Source organism: Pavona decussata, unplaced genomic scaffold (assembly GCF_977016875.1).
Source record: "Pavona decussata unplaced genomic scaffold, jaPavDecu1.1 SCAFFOLD_109, whole genome shotgun sequence".
In the NCBI taxonomy this organism is placed as follows: domain Eukaryota; kingdom Metazoa; phylum Cnidaria; class Anthozoa; order Scleractinia; family Agariciidae; genus Pavona; species Pavona decussata.
In genome coordinates, this window is record NW_028145523.1 from 505622 (window position 1) to 526342 (window position 20721).

At 38.4% G+C, this 20721-nt stretch overlaps 2 protein-coding genes across 2 annotated transcripts in view; one reads left to right on the forward strand and one right to left on the reverse strand.

The window, feature by feature from the left end:
* Positions 1 to 20721, forward strand: part of LOC146470904 (serine/threonine-protein kinase 31-like) — a 101161-nt gene that overhangs the window by 8508 nt on the left and 71932 nt on the right. The gene's annotated exons all lie outside the window — the stretch shown is intronic.
* Positions 205 to 19350, reverse strand: LOC146470905 (cadherin EGF LAG seven-pass G-type receptor 2-like). Its single transcript, XM_085121474.1, has 22 exons — positions 19267 to 19350; positions 18046 to 18120; positions 16910 to 17049; positions 15809 to 15877; positions 15281 to 15370; positions 13740 to 13838; positions 12641 to 12742; positions 12033 to 12161; positions 11095 to 11173; positions 10586 to 10692; positions 9945 to 10112; positions 8875 to 9000; positions 7389 to 7547; positions 6115 to 6317; positions 5600 to 5729; positions 4723 to 4814; positions 3928 to 4015; positions 2888 to 3016; positions 2010 to 2080; positions 1586 to 1826; positions 900 to 1118; positions 205 to 327 (listed from the first exon to the last, which is right to left on the reverse strand). The coding sequence occupies exons 1-22, from the start codon at positions 19328 to 19330 to the stop codon at positions 205 to 207; spliced, it is 2703 nt and encodes a 900-aa protein (XP_084977600.1). The 5' UTR covers positions 19331 to 19350.

A 20721-nucleotide genomic window follows, 5' to 3' on the forward strand; every position in this document is an offset into this window, starting at 1 on the left:
TGCGTTGGCCTCTGATAATCAAGGTGTAGGGAAGCGACATCTTTTATAACAATCTAAACATTATTCAGACTGCAGAACACGAGACTGCACAAGTGATCCAAAAAATGAGTAATGACCTACAGATTTACTGTAGAACAAGGTTGAATTTACCCTTGCATTTTCAAAATGACATTTTGTGTTTGTTTTTGATGTATTTCTATCCTGTTAACGGTCACTGTTCAGGACAGTGCCTTCTTTTGTTACTACACATATATACTGCGCATCTTGAGGTGGTCCAAGAACCTTGAGTTTCTTATTATAAGGAGGGTGCGTACTAACCCAGAAGTACTAAACAAGTATTTGTTGTGTGGATCATAACGATAATTGTGGGGTTATATACATATTGGAATCCCAAACGAACATTGATTGGGAATACCACGCGTTTTTCAGAGATAAAAAGGCTTTAATCTAGAAACCAAGAATATGTCTACATTGTTAAAATGTATTATTTTTTTAGCTTTTCAGAATAATGCTTAATCCCTCAAAAATGTGTGGTTACCCTCAATTTCCTAGTAATTAGTAATAGTAATAGTATACTGAGTAGATGTTTTCCCCAATAATGGCATGTGCCGCTTTGTTGTCCTCCTTTGTTTTCATCCATCCATAAAAGGTGTTTTTACATTAACGGATGAATTCTTTCCTTTTGAATGATTTTAGCAAAAAACTCTAAAATGAATTCATTTTTTCAAGCGCCACTAGCCTCAAGAGCTCCAGAGATTCAAACAGTATTTTCCCCTTTGCGGATCAGTAAACATCCGCTACTATCTCCTTTAACCTCGATAAATAATTGTTGAATACTATGAAGTAAATAAACAATAAAAACGCAAATGAAACATGTCGATGCGAGGAGAACGGCTCACCTCAACAATCACCTCAACCACACTGCTGTCGTCAAACATTACCCCATGGAGATCAGATACACGGACCAATAGTATGTAAGAGGCTTTTTTCTCTCGATCCAACGGCGCTGTAGTAGATAGAGAACCACTGACGGTGTCTATAGTGAAACTGTTGTCAGAATTTCCAGATAGGATGGAATAGAAAAACGCGGCATTAACGCCAATGTCTGCATCGGTGGCCTGAAAGAAAAAAAGGGAGTTGTTAATTCGAAATGGAAATCCTCCAAGTGCTTATCTTCCAAAGCGAGGATCGAAATGCGCCAACGTGCTACTTATCAGTATTGTTACAGAGCCAGTCAACACCATCGCCTGATAACCGGTGACCAGCAATTTAGCGGTCAATACGTCGCGATTCACACCTATGTTACACGATGGTTAGACAGACGACGAAAGAGCAATGACACTTGGTTGGTAACCATTAATACACATCAGAGAAAATGGGAGTATGTTTTCAGGAGGTAGGATTGGGGGGGGGGGGGGGGGGTTGGGGCTTGGGAGGCTCACTGCTGCACGATTGAATTGAACATCAACCTCTTTATTTAATTGCGTCATACGACTGTTGACCAAAGGAATCGTTTGGTCTCCTTTTTGTCGCTACAATTGATCGCTCCATACGTTTACAAGCAGAAACATTTGATTCTTCGTACCGTTAGATTTAAGATGACGTGCGCAGGCTGCTTTTCCTTCACCTCAACAAAGTAATGCCGCTGGTGGAATGCGGGCCTGTGATCATTGATGTCAGAGACGTTTACCACAACTTGAACCTCAGCCTCGTGAATTGGCGATCCCTTATCTCTAGAAAGAACTCGGATGTTGTGTTGGTCAGCGGTTTCACGGTCCAGTGCGACAGCTGTCTTTATTTCACCAGATGAAGCATCGATGGTAAACCTGTCGATAAAATGAAAGATTACATTCATGGCTATCAGTTGGGATATTCCACTGTTTTTGACCAGCGCAATCTTGAGCCCAGTTAGGTCACCTTATTTACCTCACGGAGATACGTTAGTAGTATAGTAAGGCACTGTGTCCCAGTCGTTACGATATCAGTCAACCAACATGACTATCACTTACTTCATGTAGTATTCTACTGACTTGAGGCTGTAAGTGATCTCTGCATTTGTACCATCGTCCTCATCAACTGCCTGTCAAAATGATATGAGGTTATAACGTAAAGCGTACTTGACAAGGAAAAAAAGTAGTGCTGAAGGGCTTGAAATACTTGTTGTTACGCACTTTCCTGTTGGCGAAAACCAGCGACGGTAAAGAGGGAATAATTCACTTCACTACAACAGAAATGACTACGCATGTGTGAATCCGAAAACTCTAAGGCCCGGTTCAGACGCCGTACTTCATATGAGGCGAATCGAATTCGAATTCAGATCGACCTAAATTAAATAATCTCGGCTGAATTGATTCAGACGCCAAACTTATTTCACAGAGGTATACATTACTAAAGAAACTTTAGGATTTGGATCATTTTATGAATTTGATTCGTCTCTTGTGAAGTACGGCGTCTAAATCAAAGCCTGTCCACGGCCGTTATACTCGGCTGGGCCGGGCGGGAAAAACAGCTGAGCCGATCCGAATTAGATCAGCCGTTCTGAATTGATTCAGTCGCTGTACTTCACATGAACTTAATTCATTGAATTCGATTCAACTTATGTGAAGTATGGCGTCTGAACCGGGCCTAACACTTTGGGTGCCTTTAACCAAGTGAGCCTCTTGCGGTGATGTATTTTAACTGTGCCACGACCAATGGAAGAGGAGATTGAATCACAAGATGAACACAGAAACCACTTGGATGATCGCTATTACGGTTTCAGTTAATTCATCATGCATCTGATTGCCTAAATATTGAATCCTTCTAAAATGAATCTATCATCCCACTATTCTGATCCTTTCTGTAGTGTTCTCAATAAGGTTAAACTAGAAACAGAACGGTGACTCACCGTGACCACTCCAACAGTCAGACCGGCTTTTCCTTCGTTCACGGCGAAGTTATAACCCGTGGGCTCAGTAAATACGGGTGTGTTGTCGTTGATATCAGTAATACGTACGAGTAGACTTCCTGTTGTCGCCTATCGATAATAAGATACAAGCAAAATCAAAATTCGTATTGGTAAAATTATGGCTCTTGACTCTTCATCCGATATCCGTATCAGGTCGGTAAACTAAATATTTATCCCACATTCTACTCGAAAAAAAACATGGTAGATTCCTTTTCCAAGGTCGGCATGCACGGAAGGGATTCCCCTACACTGAAACCCTTTCCCTCAAGATTGTGGGTTGGGAATAAGTCCAATCCCTTCATACTGTAAAACAAATGTGATTACCGAAACCGGAAGCGTTGGGAGAACTCGTTTCCAGCCCTACTCACCAGGGGGAACAAGGAGCTAATATAATAATGATAAATGCACAGAGGGACTAGTGCTGAGGAATTGTGCCAGGGAAAAGCTCCCTTGGTTTTGAACAAGGGGACAGGACTTTTTACGGAAATCTGAGGTACAGAGGAGGAGACTTGATGCAGGAACAGTGCCATTGTGTCTCAGGGCCCTGCTATTTAAAATCAAAAGGTTGAGCACAAAATTTAAAAGTCCCAGTAAAGGCGTTGTTCTTCAATTAGTAGTTTTTGTATCTCCCTTCCATCCTTATCATGCGAACAAGCGCACGATTTGAGCGCAAACGAAGTCCGATCTTGAGAGTTTGGTCCATAGGCTACACATGAAAGGTAATTCCAAAGGAGACCAAGAAAGGTTGAAAACAAGAAAGGAATGATCACGAACTATTCCTTCCATTCAAACGAATATGAACGGATGAGACACGGTCTAGATACTAAAGGTGGGTTGAGTCGACTAGAGGATTGAACATGTGGCAGGGACAAGTATTGGAGACACATTTCTTCATGATCATGTATTTCCTCTGTTAGCTGCTAATTGGTGGCGATGATGGTCATACTTTTATGATGCAGCCTCAATCACTCATTACTAACCTTTCCTCCACCGTCTGTGGCCGTGATTTGAAGAGAAAACTGGGCACTAGTTTCCCGGTCCAGCTTTCTTGCGGTTGAGAGAACACCACTTATGACAAAGTAAATTGGAGATATGTTAAATATATTATAAAATATTACATCCTGAACAGCAGTTCATGAACTTTCATATTTAACCTTGAATATGAAAATCCGCTGTAGCTATGCTTTTTGACTTAACAATTGGTATGGCAAAAATCTGAGCCCGCCCTTAAGTTATAAGGGACCTTGCGAAAGCACGACGGCAACGTCAACGGAAACGTCACTTAGAATAAAATCGGCTATTCATATAACCTGATCTACGTTGTGATTATTCCAACTCGTTCAACTTGCATAATGTGAGCGAATTATCCTGCAACATGGATTAGTAGCAATGGTGTTCAAGTTCAAAGAGAGAAAGAAAAATTCACCATATTGTGCCGATGTTCTCCTTAAAACTTTGAATTTGGTTATTTCATATCATCAGGGAGCTTAAGCAACGACGACGGCAACGGCAATGAAAACGTCACCTGAAAATATATCTTTATTTCATTTGTGCTACTTCGCCATCATTTCAAGTCGCTCAACTTTTACAAAAATGCCGAACTATCCAGGAACCAAATTGATAGGAGTGGCGTACAACTTAAGAAAGAAAATGAAAAATTCGCCGTCGTGCGTTTACGTTTCTGAAGTTCTCATTGCCGTCGTCGTCGCTGCTCACTCCGTTTAACACGTGTATCAGTACATTATTAAAGTTTTATTTATTTCTTTCCATTGTACCTGTTCGTATCTATAGAGAATGCATCATTACTGTTTCCTGAGGATAGACTGTAGCTCAGAGCAGCGTTCACACCGCTGTCGGCATCAACAGCCTAACAATCACAAAAAAAAAAAAAAACAGCGCTAAGGCAGTGTCATTTAAATTCATGCATCACACCAATGAGGCTGAAGGCGCAGGTTTCCCAAATGGGCGTTTCCAATACAACAGATGCTCTGTTTCAGTCGAACAGCAACGATCTGGAAGTTCTCTCTATTTCGCATAAAAACTCTTTTCAAGTCTTAGCATACTGTTCAGGTTAACCCTCTGTGGATGCCATTCCCCCGTACGTTTTTTGGCTCGACTTTTTTCAAGAGTTCGTTCATCCGTTACAACAATTCTAGGAGAGTTAAGTGAGCTTGAAGGATAAGTAGCCTCACAGTCAACAAAAAGTGGGAAAACTATTTATTTCCCTGATGTTCGACGTGTTTAGCATGAAACAATTTCGTTATGATCTAAGATGGCGGATAATTTTTTTTTCACCTCCACAGCACCTCCTTAGCAGGGCAATGCTGTGCTTGCACTGCGAATAAATTATCTAATTTCTCAGTTGTATAATCAGTGCTGTGCGGCAATTTCTTGGTTAGTTGGCGGGGTTGTTTTACAATTCTAACACGGCTCTCTGGAAAAGCATTGTACGCATCACTTTTAGATGCCCCTTCTGGGAACTCCCACTTTCCATTTAGGTGGAAGATTTAGCTGTGGCAAATTCTATAACACTTATCAGCACTGAGACACACGTACCATCCCCGTGTTGTTTACAAATTCTATAAGACAGTCTTAGCCTTCCCTAAAATCAGCTTCCAACTATTTAACATTTTTATTCCTATGCTTACGTACTCTGACAGTAAAAAAGGCGGTGTTGGTGGCCGCTCCCTCCGACACTCTTGTGTCGTTTGGTAAGTTGGTGAACTTCGGACTGTTGTCATTCTGATCTCCAACAGTGACTTGAACTTTACACTCCCCAAATCTGAGAGTAAAGAAGTAAATAAATAAATAAATAAATAAATAAATAAATAAATAAATAAATATATAAGTAAATAGATAAATAAATAAGTAAATAGATAAATAAATAAATAAATAAATATTATAAGTTTTTAGAACGTGAACAGCACGACTTCCAATTTTTTAATGAGTGCCGTTTTTCTCCAGACTTCTCCAGACGTCTCCAGTTTTTCTCCAGACTTCGAGGTAGTTCTAGTGCATGCTTCATCTTCCCAAGAGAAATTCAGAAGAGAGACATTACTTTTAACAGTATTTCGTTCGTTTTGTGGTCCTCTGTATTCAAAGCGTCAAGCATAGACATTTTTTTTATCGGCAATTCAGTATGTGGGTGTCCTGTGCGTAATAATTACCTTTCTTGTCCACTGGTTGGTTGGTCTGTGGCTCGAACAGTTATAGTATACAGGCCCAGCTTTTCGCGGTCAAAGGTTGCATTGGTATGGATGGTGCCATTGACAGCATCAATCGTAAAGGACCTGTAATGGCCGTTAGAGTCTGGAACTAAGCTGTAACGGACCACGCCGCTGGGTCCAAGGTCAGGGTCGGTGGCAGAAACCTGCAAAGAATTTCATAAAAAAAATTCTTTCCACGTCCCCACAAATCCATTCTTTGTAAGGTAAGGTTAGCGTTTCCGTCTGCCCAAAACCGATTTTCGCAAGTATACAACGAGAATCTAGCTTCATTAAATACACTATGTCACTTGAACCAAGAAGGGTCTAGTGAACTTTCTTCGATAGATAAAGCAAATAACCTTGCTAATGTTCAAAGGAAAGACGCAACATATTGCTCAGTAGGTCACGTTGGAGTGATTGATTGACGAGGTAGGAAGGTCTGGCTAGAACAAACCCTCTTTACGTCCAGACTTCAGTTGTTTCAGGAAGCGATGTTGGTGTAATATATCAAATACGACGAAGAATGTTTCATCCGATTTCCCAGCCCCGAGAGATGGGTTGAAGAACGAGGAGCAGCCGGTTTTCTTTTTTGTATAGCATCTTATACTATTTTAATATGATTTTAGGATTTAGATCTCCATACTAATGGGTTAGGTAAGTATCCCCAATTAGCAAACTGCATTTTTGCAGCAAGCTAGAATGACTGACACATTAATAAAGTTATTATTATTATTATTATTATTATTATTATTATTATTATTATTATTATTATTATTATTATTATTTAACAACTTCGAGGTGTTTGGAAATTGGATGAAACACTCTTTCGAATGGTTGATATAATCATTAAATCAACCTCCTTCACGGTAGCGTTTTTCTTTGTTTTCTCTCATGAAATATTACTGAGTTTAAAAAAATTAAATAAATAAATAAATAAATAAATACTTAATTATCCTCTCCCCGAAAGGGGTTTTTCAGGGACAATGAAACAAACAGGAAGAAACAAATATTTCAAATACAACATAACATGGTTAAGAATTCCAGCTGGCAGGAGGCGGACCATCTGGCTATTTACAAACGAGGCCGAGGAGTTGAACCCGGGGCCACCGAGAAACAACTCCAGGTAGTGGTCAGAACGGGACTTGAACCCGCGACCTCCGGATTTCAAGTCCGGCGCCCTAACCACTCGACCACGCTGCCTCCCTTAAGAGTTATTTAAGAGTTATTGTTCTTACCTTCACTACAAACGTATGAGCTGGTCTGTTCTCCAACACAGTCTTTGTGTACACTGCTTGAGAAAACTTCGGATTGTTGTCATTCAGGTCCGTGACATTGATCGTGACAGACGCGACGGCCTGGCGCTGCTCGGACGTCAAAGTCTCCTTGGCAACCACCTTTGTAAGTTAAATACAGGGCAAATAAGAAAATCAGGTGATCTAGATATGCAGTTGATCAAGTTTAATTCATCTCGGTTTGATTTGCGTGAAAATTCATTATCAATCGTCACTTACGTACCTCAATGTATTTGAAGTCATTTGAATAAGACTACTTGTTGCTGTTGTTAAATGTCTTCGTGATCTTACTTACGGGAAAATATCCTGAACATGTAAACCTTTAAGCCTCAGTAGTGACCATTATCTTATTTCTCCTTACAATAATTCTACTTCTCTTTATTTTAATCAAATTCTTCCAACTAGAAACATAAGAAATATATAGAGATCGGTAAGGAGAATATGGATTTTGATATTGAAGGTTAAAAAGCTCAGCTCATCTTGGATGATCTAAACATCTCTTTACCGTACCTATGCACCTCGCCTAAACGAGGTGGACTGCAAAATGAGTTGAAACTTTCTGACATAGTAAAAAGAGTATATACAGGCAATTCTCACACTTGGCGCCCTCAGTAAGGAGGGCTACTCAACAAAGCTGAGATCGTTTACGGAGAGCACACACAAACAAATTTGCCTCACGAGCTTATTCCGGGGACAAGCTCTTCTTTGTGAATTACCGAATTCTATGAAAATCTCTCTTAGAATAAATTCCTTTGACTTGCTCCCTTGACTGAAAATATATTTTATCGAGGGGGATTCTATCGCGCTGTCGTGTGTCATTCCAATAAAAATGACGTTGTTCACCACGAGCTAACAGTAAATTCGAACAACTTTCACAACACCTTCCCACAGTGCAGTGCAGACCACCCAGCTTGGTACCCTCTCCTAAACTTGTTTCCAGACCTTCATGTGAAACAATTTTCCGCGACCAAATGAATAATTAACCAATCGCAGAGTGGAGCAGACTGTCCCTTTACAGCCGGAGTCCTCTTGTGGATGCGTTCAAGGAACTTGCGTCGGAACAGTCTTGTGACTAGCCGCGGGAACAAGTTCCCTGGTGAAATTACCACAGGGAGCTTGTCTCTTGTAGCAGGACTCGTGCAAGTCCTTGCTTGGCTAATGACTTTTAATTTTTCTACTCCTAAAAAGACACCTCTACTGCTCTAATTACAACGGCTAAAGCTCAATTGTCTGACTGATTATCGCGAATGTATCCGTTCATCATTTTATCCGTGTGTACATTATACGTTCAAACTCTTCGAATGTAAGACGAAGCGCTTTCATATAACACTTGACTAAAACTATATGATACTTGAACAAGGCACAAGGTTCTGTAGCTAATTGACCAAGCACACAGTAAAAAAGCAAAATTTGAAAGTTAACCACTGACCTGAAAAGAGTGCACATCAGCGGTTTCGCGGTCGATCTTGTCATTGACCAAGATGTACCCCGCAGGCGTGACAGTAAACTTACCGCCTGCTCGTTCAAGGCTGTATGAAAACACAGCGTTGTTGCCCTGCGATACAAGGTTGAAAGAGAACATGAACCCCTACCAAATTTGCGTACATTAACATACGTAAAAGTTATTAAATAAGTTAGTTATCTTTAGTGAGATGGTTACTTTGTTAGTTAGTTTGTTACGTTTGTGAGATTAGTAAGTTAGTTAAATAGTTAGTTAGTTCACGGTTAGTTAGTACACCCCTGGTTTGCTCACTGGTTGTTCGGTTTGTTGGATGACAGGTTTGTAGTTTAGTTACTTGTTTTCCAACGCTGTCATTAGCGAGATATGACATGAAAACAAGTGGTGGTCATTTAATTATGATCTAATGTCAAATTACGCGTCTCTCAGTACATTACCAAGACGAAGTTGCTCTTACCTCGCTGTACGCACGTATCGACACAACCTAAATTCAGACTTTAAGGAGGCAAGAGCAAGTGGCGACTAGGATAGGTGTTCTTGATCCTCGTGCCCCTAACAAAATTTGACGACATTTCTTATATTGGCTTCAGTACTAAGGAAGGGAAATTTGAAGGAAACCTCCACTCTGACAAAAACATTGATATTAAATTGTTGCAAATAATGTCTAAATTCAAAAATTTAGTTTGAAAAGTAGAAATGACATTCAAGTGTGCTTAAAATTAGATATGATTATCGTCAATTTTTGATTCAAATTTCCCTTGCGCCGCCATTTTGATTTCATGGCGTCATACGGTTGCAGCTATTTTCAGTAAGCAGAAGTTCTTTTGTGTGAAACAATTGAGCAACCGTATGACGTCATGGAATCCAACAAGGCGGCGCCCGTGAAAATAGGGGATAATCCAATCCCGTTGTGTCCCACTCAATCCATTATATTTCCACGCTTTCCAACGAAATTTGAAACTACATTGTATTTCCAACAATTTAAAATTAATTTATTTTAAGAGTGGAGGTTTCCCTTAAACAACTGTTTGAGAAGTTACCTCATCTATGTCCACAGCTGTGACTCTCATGATCGTCATCCCAAGCGAGGCGTTTTCTAGCACAGCTCCCGTGTAGGGTGTGTCCAAAAACGTGGGCGGGTTATCATTCATATCCTTCACTGTTATGCTGACAGTAGTAAAAACTGCTTTATGAGTGGTGGAGGTAGCCTGTGAAAGAAACGGTGCACTATTAAACGAGCCATATTCAAGCTTCCACGAGCACAGAACTTCAAAAAAATCTAATTTTCGGTGAGAGTTTAACTGATGACCATCGACACAAGAGGAGGAAGGTCTGATCATTAAGGTTGCGTTCGATTGATCTTATTCCAGAATAAGAATAAGCGGGATAGCTGCCAAATTTCTCTTTTTAAGTAATTTGGGAAGCCATTTCTGTGAACTATCGCCGACACATGATAATTTAAGAGCCATCTCGTACTCCAGTAACTCCTAAAACCTCTTATGGGGGATTTCTTGTCATCGTTGTACATATTCCTATTCCGTTATTGCAATTTTATAATTGTGTATTGGTACATTCAATCCTGTAATTTGTGAGGGAACCTAAGTGTTATTAAGCTACGTGGTTTCTTTTAGGTTTTTAATTCTCGCCATTTTCTAATTCTCTAAATCTGAAATCTACTCACCCCAACTCTCAAAGTGTACGAACTCTTAGTCTCTCTATCCAAGGAGCCGTTAACTGTGATGACACCAGACTTCCCCAGAACCATAAAGGCACTTCCAGTATTGGTATCTGAGAGGAACACAACCTCGACAGTGAACAACGTTGAATACATACGAACTAGAAATTAAGGAATGTTTGGTTCAAGCTGGACTACCAATCAAACGTATCGATCTGAGAGAGCGACCTAAGTCAGGATGGATCACCGTCGAGCGCTTCTCGCGTTTTCTTTACTGTTATTTAAAAGTTTCAGGCAGTTAAATAATTTAACAATGCACGAGGACATTTTACAAGTTACTATTTACTTAAGGAGAGTTTCTAGGATTTATATACGCTCCAAATAACAAATAAAGAAGGCCAAATAAGGCGTCTGAGAGCGTGAGAAAAATGCACAAAGGGATTTGCTTTGTTTTTTTCGCCATTGTAATAATAATCTTGATATAGAATTGCTTATGCATATCACGTTATAAGTACCTGCATCAATAAGGTATTCCACATCAGCATTTAGCATTTTGTCTCCGTCACGCGCGGTCACTGTGGTTACGTAGGCGCCCTGTGTAGAGTAATTTAAATATTTTTAAATACAGTAAAAGCGAACGCATTAAATAATCTATTTACAGTATATCACAAAGTGATATTTATGTAATAACTCGTTATCAGCATCAGATACAAAGAGTGGATAAAAGTCTAACCAATAAGGTTAACAAGCAGTTCCAGCTTAGGGCAGATACAGTGACTGAAAAGTCTAATCTTTTTCGGCTCCTCTCTCTTTCGGCAGCTAAGTAGTTAATGCCTTTTTGATCAGTTGAATATTCCTGAAGTTATCTGCCACCCTATACTTGCTAAATCAGTTTTAAATTCCGTTTACATCAATCACTGTGTTGTTTATCCTTAACTAAACTAAAGCTGCCATGCACCACATTCCTACCGTTTTCTGGGACTAAATTAACACGGTAAACAGTTTTAAAGGGGAGTTGTAAATGTAACTATATTAATATCATCAGGCCGGCTGCCTTTGCGGTCTTGTGTCGTACAATTAGATGACACTATTGGTGTGTTCAACGATTCTCATTTCTAACGCTAAAATTAACCCTGACGTACAAAATATCACCTCAAATGAGCCAACATTAACTGAATTCAATGAAGGATTGCTAAAACTTACAAAACAAAGAATTTTATATAAACAATCTTGACACTTAGGTGGACATGGCCACCAAGTTTGATTGTCATGGCATCCTCACATGTCGAAGAAAAAGAGTTCCTAACAATAAAAAAGAATAACCGCTGAGGGTCTTGGCCTCCCAGTATGAAAGACACTTAAGAAATCTACTATATTGTTGAGTAAGAAAGTGGCATCTTCCCCACCTCAGTCCCACCCGGTGAGGACTGAGAACAATGAAAACAAAACTGACCTTAGCTGCATTTTCTTGTACTTCCGCCGAGTACGAAGAAGGTGAAAACTCCGCAGGCAAATCATCAGCATCTTCAATGAGAATATTCAGTGTTGCAGATGAGTTAAGGCCGTTTTTTGGTGCACTATCCTAAAAGATGAAAGTCGAATCGAGTGTTAGAAAAGTATGAACGTCATTTATGTTCATCAGTTTAAATGTCAGCACCAGTTTTAAAATTTTGTTTGAAATTGAACATTTTTACACATTTGCGGGCATAAAACCTGGTGACTTCGATAATAAATGAAAAGAACATTTGCTACTAATCTCCGTGAGGGCAAGAATAGGGTGTCACCCTTAAGTAATGATCTCTTGCTTACATGTCTGCTCGCATAATTGATTTTCATGAGCGTTTGGCTTGAGTTATTGTACGATTTTTACCAATTGAGTGTTAAGATAGAAAATGTTTCGCTAGCTTTTGTGAAGTACGTCTACAGACGTTTGCTAGAAAGGCTGAGAAACACTTTAGGAGTTTAGATTTGAAATAGTGCAGAAAAATTAGCTGATTTGGTGTGAAATAAAGGCCGCCGGATATTGCCTGAATAAGGCCATGGTGCACACCATACACACACCTTGGCAATAATTGTGAGTGTGTAGTTATTGTTCGACTCGTAATCCAAACTGTTTATTACTGTTACAGTTCCAGAGTAAAGTCCGATGTAGAACTTGTTTCCCTGAAAAGATTAGAGAAATAAAGAAGACAATTATGTCATGATAAAATGCATTTATATAATACCAATAAAAATAGATTATCCCTCGAGAGCGTGTTGGATGTGGGATGATAAAAAGGCAATGGGCGCCTAGCGTTGAGTAAGCTATTATCATCCTTTATCCAACAAGCGCGAGTGGAATAATTGTTTGATTTAAAACAACCAAGAGATATTGCTAGATATTTGCTGATTTCATTTTACAAGAAAGACCAAAGCTTGGTCATAATGGCATACTTTGGAATTGCATTATTCACCAAGAAAAGTTGCAGCTTACACCAATCCTGACTCTGCACTCTATCATAATTGCGGCGCACAGTAACATTTACGTGCTTTCAACACCAAAACCCTCTTTTTGCTCGTCAGGTTCCCAAGTTCGTTGCTTGTGTTTCGTGACTTTTATCCCTCGTGTTTATTGCGCGAGTAGTTACCATCCAATCAGGCCCTAGTTGTTCAAAGAGCAGATCTGAACTTTATTCAGCAGATACAATGTATTGCTTAGAGTACATTTTATCCATTGGATAGCGATTTATTCGCTGGATAGAGTTATCCTCTCTTTGAACAACTGGGGTAAGAATTGTAAGATGTTTTTCACGAGATCAACCCACAGAGACGTTTGGTGAAACTTGAGTTAGTTTCCTAAAAGTTGATCTGACAAGACAATTATTTTGTCGAACGCATGCTATTTTTAATAAGATCACACCGTAACTTCTCACTATAGTAACAAGTCCGAAAAATACGTAATAGCAAAGTAATCGCTGACCTCACTTTTTCTATGCTAATTTGACAACCAGTGGCCTATTGGATTTTGGAACGAAGATTCTTAAAAAGCATATTTCTAAACAGATATCTTCCCTATATAACACATTTGGCGTATTAACCAGCAATATTTCTGCTGTGGAATAGGAACAGTCTTTACTTAGGATTTAGTGAATATTGAATAGAATGCTGAATAAATACTCACCACGTTTCCGTCTACTATTGAATATGTTACCAAGCTGTTCCCTCCTATATCTGCATCGGTTGCTGTAACAGTGATAACTTCACTTTTGGAACTTACGTCCTACAATTATTAAAAGAAAGGGGTTTACATGAAGTTAATAACGATTATTGTTATCATTATTATCATTAATAATAATTATTCACCGGTGTGGAGGTGAATAACAAACACTATTCAGAGCTTGAGTATCCAATCAGAGCGTGCTAACAATACTATCCGCTGGCTTGGTGTCAGACCCTTAAGACCCAACAGCTTTCTGGGCCGCATTTGACCTATGAGCTCATTTGCATTCTTCTTGTTAGAAAATAAAAGCATTATTAGATATTATTAGTCATTTTGTTACAAACCCTGCTCAAACCAAACAGTCAGCTAAAGGGCGCATTCTTGCCACAAACGCCATGAGTTTTGGAAGTTTTCAACGTTTTTCTTTATTATCTCTCCTGAAATCATATTCTATTTCATAAAAATTTACCCAGACTATCCCCTTAAACCTTGCCTACTTTTAATCCGAGCTTGCCGTCATTTTACCAAAACAAGTACAGCGTAAACATTGCTCAAATGACCACCACTGACTTCATCAAACTAGACGAATAATTTGAGTAGACTAATACGCTTATAAACAGAATAAGCTTACGAATAAGCTTATAAACAATAGCCAAACTGAACGTGGAGTTCCACTGTCGCGCAAATTTTACGTACGCATTTTGCTGACGTAAACAGTAAAATAAGAAGGATATATGAAAGACCTACAGTAAAGTCAGTTAAATTTACTTCCGTACTCACGTAAAACGTATGCCACAGTGGAAAATGGAAATTCATCTTAAACATGTAACATTTATGTGTGTACGGAGGTAAATGTAACTGACTTTACGCTTGGTTAACACGAGGTCACGTGTATGGAGCAGAGTGACATTATCGTTTGGTGAGGAGATGCCTTGACTCATATATTATCATCAGGAATGGTAGAGATACGGTTGGATATTTCCCATACAAATCTTTCAAATAGTCCACAACTTTGCATTCCAACAACAAAACCAAACAAACAAACAAAAACCCAATCAATACTTTTGTTTCCTTGCTGAGAAAATAATTTTCAAACATGACTCCTGCAACCATTGACAGTTTATTGAACCAAAGTCGTTATAAAAGCGCCTCCCTCCCCTCTCCCCCAATTTTCCGTCAGTAGCCCATAGTAAGATCTGCTTTTCCCGCATAGTCATTAACTGCACAAAACTACCGTTGTATTAGGACGCACCGCTCTTAAGAGGAGTGAATCCGAAAAAGACTCATTTTAGAAGAAAAGTTAAGCTTTCAGGAAACCAGGGGCAGAAAGTTTGGGAAAAGGACAAATCAGTTTACTTTAAATGCAAAATCAGTTGCCGTGCAGACTATGACATTGAAGGCCTTCAAAGAAGCTTCATCCAGAATGACGCATGCACTTATCAGCATTTGACTCTCCCGCCCGTCTGCCTTGTATTTTAACTTAAAGGACTTCAATACCTCACCTCACGAATATTTGCCTGATAAAAGGATTTCTTGAAAACTGGAGCGTTATCATTCACATCCACGATAGTAACTAACACTGACGCTGACACCTGAAAAAGAAACAACACAAGTCGAAGATAAGTACTCGGAAATTTTCGTCCCACATTTTATTTTTCCTTTCGTTTCCTCGTTTCTGACTGCTTGACGGCACACTGCGAAATTCCATTTACATGTACATTTTTAATATCAATCGAAAATGATGATATTTTTATGTCGGTTGTTTCAGTTTTTTTTGTTTTTCCTTTGGAAAACTCTTCAACGTTTTCTATCAACTGACGTTGGTTCTTTAATGGGTTTCCCAATTGTAGTGTATTGTGGATAATGGCTGTTGTGCTAGCTACGGGCCGTATCTTGCATTTTCGTCCCTTAAATCTTTATCTTGTTTTCAAAGCTCACTTGCAGTCGGTGGGTGATTTGGTATTAATTGCTGTTTCCTTGGATATCTAAAAATGCTGTATTTCAGTTTGTTGTGAGACGACGCTACCCACCTTAGCACTCGGTCCGTTGACGTTATCGTAAGCATACACAGTGAATGTAAGGCTTTGATCTTGTGCAGTCTGTGAAGTGAATATACTGGATATCAAATATGGTTTGTTAGATATTTGAAAACTGGGAGGATCCAACCTAGTTCCTTATCATTTTGCATTTAGGGCATAAGCATTTTATTGGCCCAAGGAATTCGAATGTGACGTTAGTAGTTTGCGAAAAAAATACTTCAAGTTAGTGGGAACATGTTCGTGATAAAGGAGATCAATTTCAAGTCATTTTCAAGTCCATTTATTTAATTCACACCAAGACTGAGTTAGGATCTTGTTTCGGCCCTATGTAGATCCTGCTTTAAAGTTAGCCAATACGGAATTAAAGCGACGACAACGGCGACGATAATGAGAACGCCACAAGACTAGGTTTAATACATTTTAGTGCATTGCTCTGCTGTCCTCTTGCAAAAACAACAACGTGAGTATACTAAACAATCGTGAGACAAACGATTAATCTTGGTCACTTATATTTCTAAGAGTCGACGTTGTGTTGGCGTCGCCTCCGTAGTTGATTACGTTCCCCAGATCAGGATACGGTCCTGCCTTGTTGTCATGCCAGCTTTTTACCTCTGATTTTGCATGCTATTTTTTCGAAGTGCCATTTAATTTAGAGTCATATTATGTACAATATAATCATTTAGAGCGGTATAAAGTTATCTTCTTTTACTTAGGGACTTTAAGATCTACGACAGCGACGTCAACGAGAATGTCATCTGCCAAACAACAAGATTTAATGTGCAAAAACATCGCTCTGCACGGTGCATCATGAATTTTGGCTGTAAATTTCGAATTCGCCTTGGACGTGAAATGACCAAATCCAAAGTTTTGTGGAAAACGGGAGCACAGGACGTTGAATTGTTCATTTTCCTTTTAAACTTTTAATTGAATGCTGTTCCTACAAATTCAGTGCCATGGTTGTTCGACTACATTGTTCGAGTTGAACGAATTGGAACAATCACAAACTGAAGTTCAAATCATTAACGTTAAGTGACGTTTTCGTTGGAGTTGCCGTCGGGGTTTTTAAGGTCCTTATTAATCATACGGGAATACCTCTCGATCGAATACCGCATTGGATGTTATCCAGCCCGTAGATCTATCGATATTAAACTTCCCTGCGGCATCGGAGCCAATTTCGTAAAGAATGCCATCATTTTCATTGTCAGTTGCAGAGACCTGTATCACTTTACTACCTAGAAAAGGTAAAAACACAGGTTTCAATGACAAAAAGCCATATTCATTGAGTTATCTCGACGTTGTCAGTTCTAATGCAAGATTCCATCGGTGGCAGCGTAAACACTGCCTTCAAGCCTTTCGTTTTACATACATACATACAACCTTTATTTATACCTTTATTAATTGCTAGAAATTATTAACAATAAGATCTTTAGTTTAATTTCAATTTTTCCCACTTTTCTAATTCTATCATCCTAATTCAATTGTCGTATGTTTTTTTATCTTACAATAACTTACAATGGTCGAGCGTTTGTAACATAAATCACTGGCTCGGAAAAATGGGTGCCCACACTCTACGTTATCGACTTTAAATAAATTTACTCTTTTACTTGCTTACTAACTATAAATAGGTCACTCCCTTTTTATTTACTTGCGTCAGTTCAAATTTTCACAAGAACCGACCGGACGTTCAAGTTCTCGTTAACATTTGGTTTTGAATACGAACGCGCCCTCTTTGATTCGTGGAATACAAGCATCGCTCGTTTCATTTTCCCGGGGGAATGTGCCTACTGTTTTTCATTGCTCAAAACTGCGATAGATGCTTCACATGAGCACTGAATTTAATAGGACAAGGACAACCAAAGTGTTTACACATATGTTGTAAAACATCTGCCATTAAAAAATCTGAACAGTTTAAAAATTTTAGATAGTAGTTTCAATAATTCACGCCCCCCCCCTCCTTTGGGCGGAGACCTTCGCGCACACTCTGTTACTCTCGTGTGCCCTATAGCGGGTTTGAGAGTATTGTTTGAAGCGCTTAAAGTGCTATGAGACGTTTCCTTTCTTGTGAACTATTCATTAAACTATTCATTAAAATTGGAGTGAACGGCTAGGGGTGGGAACTTTTTCAACCCTCACCCGTGATTTAACTTTAGCTGAAAAAAAAAAAAAAAATAAAATAAAAAAAAAACAAACAAAAAACGTTTGACAAAGAATCGAAAAGAATGGCTTACCAATGGGTTGTTCCTCCTCGAAAGAAGTAATAAATTGGTTTTTCACAAATATTGGTCTTTCATTGGGTGCTTGAGCTTAAAATGGAAGCAAAGTTCTCCTGATCATTACACAACAACAACAAACATCAACAACAAAAACAAAAAACAAGGACCAAAACAACACTTTTAAATTTAAGTCAGAAAATTACAACTTTTCAAAATCTCAATTATATTATTATATGCAGTTATTCCGGCAAAGGCGAAGTCATGTTGAGGTTGCTTCCTTTTCAAGACCGAAGAGCGGGATGCGGCACCGAAACTGGCCAAAGTCATCAGTTTTCACATTGACTGAAGAGCGCTATAAGGCACAAACCTTGTGCGATGTTTTGTTTCAAGTGCGATCAAAAAGCCGTCAACAGTATGTATGATTTTGTGTCATTAAGTATTGTCATGATGAAAATAACCCTCCTTAAAAAAGCAAATAGCTTTTTCTGACGAGATTTTACGCAATCATAACGCAATGGTATTGGTTAATCGAATCACGCCGTGTAACAGCTTTATATGCTGAATTATGTCTGAAGGTTTGTTCTGTTTTAATCAGGCGCGTCACTGGAATTATTTTGGCAAACGCTTCATTTGAATTCATCAATTACATATAAAAACAAAAACAAGTCGTAAGCATTAAAAATAGATTTTAAAAGTGATGCATTCCGAGGGTGAAGGGGAAATAGCGGATATAATTGCGTTTACAGGGAGCGAACATCGCTGACAATTGCAACTGAGGGATCAGTTCTCATTTTGGAGATATTTAGCATGTAATAACACTGAATTAAAACAGTTGCTTTGTTTTTCCTTATTATCTTTCTCGTAATCGTTTTTCTTTCTTCCTGGTTACAACACCTTGATATAATTCTGAGACGAACTGTGTAAGAATTTCCGCGAACTGGAATTCCTGAATAGGTCCCATGAGACATGCAACCGGCTGTATTTGCTCTTTCCTATCTGAGAAGAAAAATTAGCGTATAGCTCATTGTGCTGATTGTAACTCAGTACAAAGTAAGAGTAATTATAAATAAAGCAATAAGGGTGACTACTAAATCTGGTTACGCGTCACCGCGATCTTGCTTTATCAAACTAACGAAAATTAATCAGTGTAAATATACTGTAACTTATAATGCACAAAAATACAAGTTTCGACGGCATAAAAAGTAAGTATAGGCAATAACAGATGCAGAACTTTACCTTGAACTCGCTGAACAGAAATTAAGACAACCCACAAAATCGCGACGTTTAGTGCCCGATACATTTGCTGTGGAGAGAAATCTGAACTGCAATATGAAAGTCTTAATCAAATTAAAATCTCCAGTTTAGAAGAAGGATGAAGAAATTCCTCAAGCTGTCTTTAAGTGAAGTAATCCCTTGGGAAAGATCTCAAACGAAAAATTTCCAAGGAAGCATGCCAAACGAATAATGGGCTTTAGAAGCATCATAGCTAAATTAGCCAGCAACCGCAGACATCTTATAGGTTGGTTTAACAATAATATATCGTTAAAAATCTGTTAATTATTGGGCTACGAGTGCAATAACTACCGTTATTTAACAATAATATCATGAAACGTAGTTTCGGAAAGAACCTTAATGCGTGCTTGTGACGACAAGGTTAATTGTTATCATTTTAAAGCTGTGTGTATGCTGTTTTAACACTAATAAGCTTGTGGAAAGTTGAAGAAAGCTTGGAACAGCTTTATTCGAATGAACTTCAGTTTTGTTAGTTTTTTTGTTTTAAAAGAATCACTTATACATAATTAAAATAATTAAATATTTACTTCATTGTGACTATTCTGTATTGCGAAGTTCGTTTCTTCTAACTAAATTCAAATATATCATGACAAAAAACTGAAAAAACAAATACATTTTGATCAGCTAATAGATATAGTTACGAGGAATTCATAGAGAAGTTTTAAAATCACGGTTATTTGAAGATGAAACACGATTTCTCTACGATAAACAGTTGCATTCTTGAATGATGTCGTACTATAATAATTTTGCTTTCTTTTTCTTTATAAACTCGTTTAGATGTGACAGAGTTGGTGTAATTAAAGCCCGTAATATCTGATGTAAGCATTCAAGCTTAACTTATACCAAACCAAATTCATGACAAGGGAAACAGGGCAGGTCTCACAAAACCTTGCTTGTGTCGGTCTGAGTTAAAACCGCTCTCATCTAATCGGGACCTTATCATTCTTCGAGAGCACGGGCGAATAGTCTGGCCTTAACTGTTTAGTACACAATATAACCATTACAATCAGCAAACAACAATGTTTAGGCCATATTTGCAAAAGCAACAGACAAACAAACAAAAAACAACAACAACAACAAGAAATTCTAAGTCAATATTACTTCCCAAGGACACTGTAAACACAGTGGAATCATTGCTTATCAGTGAATGGACAATAATGATTGGAAGTAGAGTAAGGAGAGCTTAAAGCATACTAAAAACCGGCCCTGGAAACGTAAGTGTAGCTTTGTTTTATCTTTGATTTATTCGTCGATGTAATGGGATTTTCGTTTATTGCGAAACTGCCTCATTAAATAAATAAATAAATAAATAAATAAATAAATAAATAAATAAATAAATAAATAAATAAATAAATAAATAAATAAAAAAAAAAATAAATAAATAAATAAATAAATAAA